Source organism: Sardina pilchardus, chromosome 18, assembly GCF_963854185.1.
Source record: "Sardina pilchardus chromosome 18, fSarPil1.1, whole genome shotgun sequence".
NCBI classification, from domain to species: domain Eukaryota; kingdom Metazoa; phylum Chordata; class Actinopteri; order Clupeiformes; family Clupeidae; genus Sardina; species Sardina pilchardus.
The window spans coordinates 29244224-29248398 of NC_085011.1; the positions used below are offsets into that span (position 1 = coordinate 29244224).

Here is a 4175-nt window from a genome sequence, read left to right on the forward strand (position 1 = left end):
TGAGAGCTAGGGGAGCGGTATTTGAATAGCGTGGGGGCATTCTCTAGTTTACGGCGTCGAGGAGGTCTGTTTTGTCTCACCTGTTTCTTTTGCGTTTGTTATAGACCACACTACGTAATCACAATGGAAGTGCGCCCTGCTGTAAGTATTTCCTTTGCAATTACTTTGTTGAGTCATTTTCTTATTTCTGGCACATATCACGCTCTCTGCCAACGAACCTTGTGAACTGAACTGTTGTTTGTTGCTAGCATGGTGTTTGGGTTAGCGTAGTTACCTCCATGATTGCTGGTGTAGGCTCTTCAAGGTTAAACAGCACATCTGATTAACCATCTTGGAAGTGTTGTACAATTGGCCCTCGTTAATGTTAACTTGGATAGTTTTTTTTCTCACATACTTGAACACGCGATCCAGAATATTGTCTCTTCATTCGCCCCCATATAGAAGTGTTCATCTTAGTTGCATGCTGACCATCCGGTAGCAGCTAGCTAGTAACGTTCAGTGCTAGCTTTGGATTCGAAGTTAGCGTTGATTTTAGTTACTTTTCAGTAACTCTAGGTTTTATAAGACTTTCTCTCCCTTGATTGATTAAGCACCAAGAAGTGCTCTAGCAAAATCTAGTAGCAATAACATTGCCATATCTCAAGCATGTTGAAACCCGTATGGTGGAGCATTTGTTTAACTTATTTGTGTCCCTACGCAGCGAAACAATGTGAGGAACATCACCACTAGAACAAAAGGCATGGCAGGGGTTGGCCTAGCGCACAGGGCTGTGTTGGGAGAGCTCTCCAACGTTCCCATCGCGGTCAGGACCGGACCTGCGCCTGGCAAGGTAACTAACGACATGACTCCCAGTTGCGCAATATGGGCTCCGATGCTCCATTTTGTGTTTGTCCATGCTACCATATGATATTCACTTCCTTACAGAAAGTGGCCCCGAAACCTCTACCATCGGTTCAGCCAGTTGCTCGACAGCCCGAACGGGCTCCAGTGCTTCCAAAGCTTCCAGTCCCCATAGAGACTGTTCCGGTCTATCAAGATGTCTCGATGAAGGAGGAGGAGCTGTGTCAAGCGTTCTCCGAAGCTCTTATTGAGGACATTGATGAAGGCGATGGAGATCAGCCACAGCTTTGCTCAGAATACGTGAAGGACATCTATGCTTATTTGCGGAGTCTCGAGGTATAGATTACAACTGGTGAAACATATGGATGCAACTGTGGAACTGTCTATCTAAACACACTGGTTTGTGTTTACTCACAAACGTCAAGAGTAAATGCCTGCCATCATTTTGTCTTAACTTTCCAGTTGCAACAGACCATTCGGGCGAAGTACATGACCGGCTATGAGATTAATGAACGCATGCGCGCCCTCCTGATCGACTGGCTTATTCAGGTGCACTCCAGGTTCCAGCTGCTCCCGGAGACCTTGTACATGACTGTTGCCATCCTCGATCGCTTTCTGCAGGTAAGCCCCCCCCCCCCTTCTACCACTGCAGAGCAATGGCTACATTTATTTCCACTCAGATTTATAGAAGGGATGTCCTGGTTGGTAAAGTGTGTGTGTGTGTGTGTGACGTCCTGTGTACTGCAGGTACAGCCAGTTTCCCGTCGGAAGCTGCAGTTGGTGGGCGTGACTGCCATGCTTCTGGCATCCAAGTACGAGGAGATGTTTGCCCCAGAGGTGGGGGACTTTGCCTACATCACGGACAACGCCTTCAGCCGCGCACAGATCCGCGAAATGGAGGTGCTCATCCTCCGGGGTCTCAACTTTGAGCTGGGACGTCCACTACCGCTCCACTTCCTCAGGAGGGCATCTAAGGCTGGGAATGTAAGTTGGGACACACACACACACACACACACACACACACACACACACACAGAGAGAGGGCTCTACACTGCCAAGGTGCTACCTACTGGCTGCGGTGGGAATTCTCAACTTGTTGTTGAACATAATGTAATGTGGAGCTATTTGGATATGCAAAGGGGTAAAAAAAAGATCAACTTGTCAGTCTTGTGTTGAGACGTACAGTAGGCATGGTCCCGGCCTTAATTTGTGAACTCCTTTGCTGTCCAGCCCCTGTTGTACTTGTACTCTAGCTGTAGAAAGATCCTTACTGCTGCTGGTCTAATCCAGTGTCCTCTTGTCCTCCTCTCGGCCCCTCCCTCAGGCTGACATTGGGAAGCACACCCTGGCCAAGTACCTGTTGGAGCTGACCATGACTGACTTCGAGATGGTGCACTACCGTCCGTCAGAACTGGCAGCTGCTGCCTCCTGCCTCTCCCAGCTCGTGATCGAAGGACAGAAATGGGCAAGTGTGACCCCCTGATCTTTATTACCCTTCCCTGTGTCTGATGGAATTACTAGACTGGCATGGTGGCTCAACAGTGTGCTGAACTTTCTGTAATATCTTACTTTATATCCATTATTAGTGGAAATGTGCCCAAACAATAACTTGACAACCTTGTTAAGTAACATTTGCTCAGTTGCTTTTTGCAAGTTCAGATTAATTTGCCTTTGCTGTGCCTGTGGGCTTATTTGTCTGTCCTTATTCATTACGTTTATTTACGTGTGTAATATATTTATATTTTACTTTGTTTACACACCTCCACCCCTCCAGACTCCCACGCAGCAGCACTACAGTACCTATGATGAGGCCCACCTCAAGCCCATCATGCAGCATATGGCCAAGAACGTGGTGAAGGTGAACGAGGGCCTCACCAAACATGTGGTAAGCACCTCCATACAGGCCTATCGGCCCTAGTGCTCTTCCTTCAGGGGCGCCACCACAGGGTTTCAGCAGATTCCTCTGAAGCTGAAGAGGAGTTATAGGCCTCAGTCATACAATAAAATGTTACATGTTTAGGTTGGTAGTCTTAAGACCGGCGCCCACCGGACACGGCGTTCAGCGGAGTGGTCTTGACATCCAGGATTTTAGAACTGTTTTCTATCCCTGTGCGGCTGCTGCGCGGCAGACGTTTCTAATGGGCTTTGCTTTGTTAAAAATGTTTTTTCTTGTCACAGTGTGCCACGTATGTGTCTGGTGGGTGCTGGCCTGTATGTTTACTGAATGCTACTTCTACAGTTTTAGAATGTACCTGTTGGGTATTGTACAGAAGTTCTCTCAGCAGTACAGATGTAGCTATGTAATGAATTTATGAACATTTTGCCCCTACATAGGATATTAGTCTAAATATTTTTATTTAGGTAATTCTGGGATGTTGACTCCTTTGTTTTGCTTGATGTTGGCATATAGTCTTTCAGTCATAATGGTCTTAAAGTTTTGAATTTAAGTTGTGGAAACCGTTTACTAGATGCATTAGTCTTGTATAATATAGCCACTGTTTCCAATTTAAAGACTGAAGGTGTTTTTAGTGTAGAACCAGGCCAAAGGCTAATCATGTACGGGAAAACCAGACCTTATGGTGTAGTATTATGCTGTCCCATGTCCTATTTGATGGCGACAAGGCTGTTGGCTGACTGGAAACAAATTTGGTGATGGTGGCAGGCTGTTTTCCCACATAGTTCCGCACCAGTATTTTCAGTAGTTTCCTCCATTGACTTGACTTGACTTGACTTGACTTCCCTTTCTTGTCCAGGCTGTGAAGAACAAGTATGCCAGCCACAAGCTTATGAGCATCAGTCAACTGGAGCAGCTGAAGTCTTCAGTCATCAAGGACCTGGCAGCTTCTCTGTTGACCAACTGAGAACAGAGGTTTTTTTTATCACCTCCAACTGCACTTTATTCTGTCCATTTCAACCAGCCAGCTACCTGATTGGGCAGGCATTGCTGCTGCTTTTTTAAAGGTGTAAATATTTTTAATAGACTGTACAAATAAATCATTGGATTATATTGAAACTGTTTTTAATTTTTTACCTTTTACTTTTTATTGCCTTGAATCTTAATGAGCTTATTCAATCAATATGTATAGATGTGATTGTTTCAGTAAAATGGGAGCAGCAAACTTTTTTGGCTGTGGTGTCATGTGTTTAGCAGGCATTTGGTTTCAATCAATGACTTTGTACAGTAATATTTATTTGTTGTGTGTGAGCGCTGTATATTTCCATGATTCTTCATGTCAAGGCATTGTGTGTGTCCGCTGTTGTGTGTGTCCTCAGGGAAGGGCTCTTTGAGTGTGCAATGTTCAGCTTTATACCAGACTAGACCTTCAGCTTGGCCT

At 45.5% G+C, this 4175-nt stretch overlaps 1 protein-coding gene across 1 annotated transcript; it reads left to right on the forward strand.

The window, feature by feature from the left end:
• LOC134063470 (G2/mitotic-specific cyclin-B2-like) lies at positions 1-3959 on the forward strand. Its single transcript, XM_062518957.1, has 8 exons — positions 1-141; positions 701-829; positions 925-1176; positions 1303-1461; positions 1588-1824; positions 2165-2305; positions 2615-2725; positions 3594-3959. The coding sequence occupies exons 1-8, from the start codon at positions 124-126 to the stop codon at positions 3699-3701; spliced, it is 1155 nt and encodes a 384-aa protein (XP_062374941.1). The 5' UTR covers positions 1-123; the 3' UTR covers positions 3702-3959.
• Positions 3960-4175: the final 216 nt, after the last annotated feature.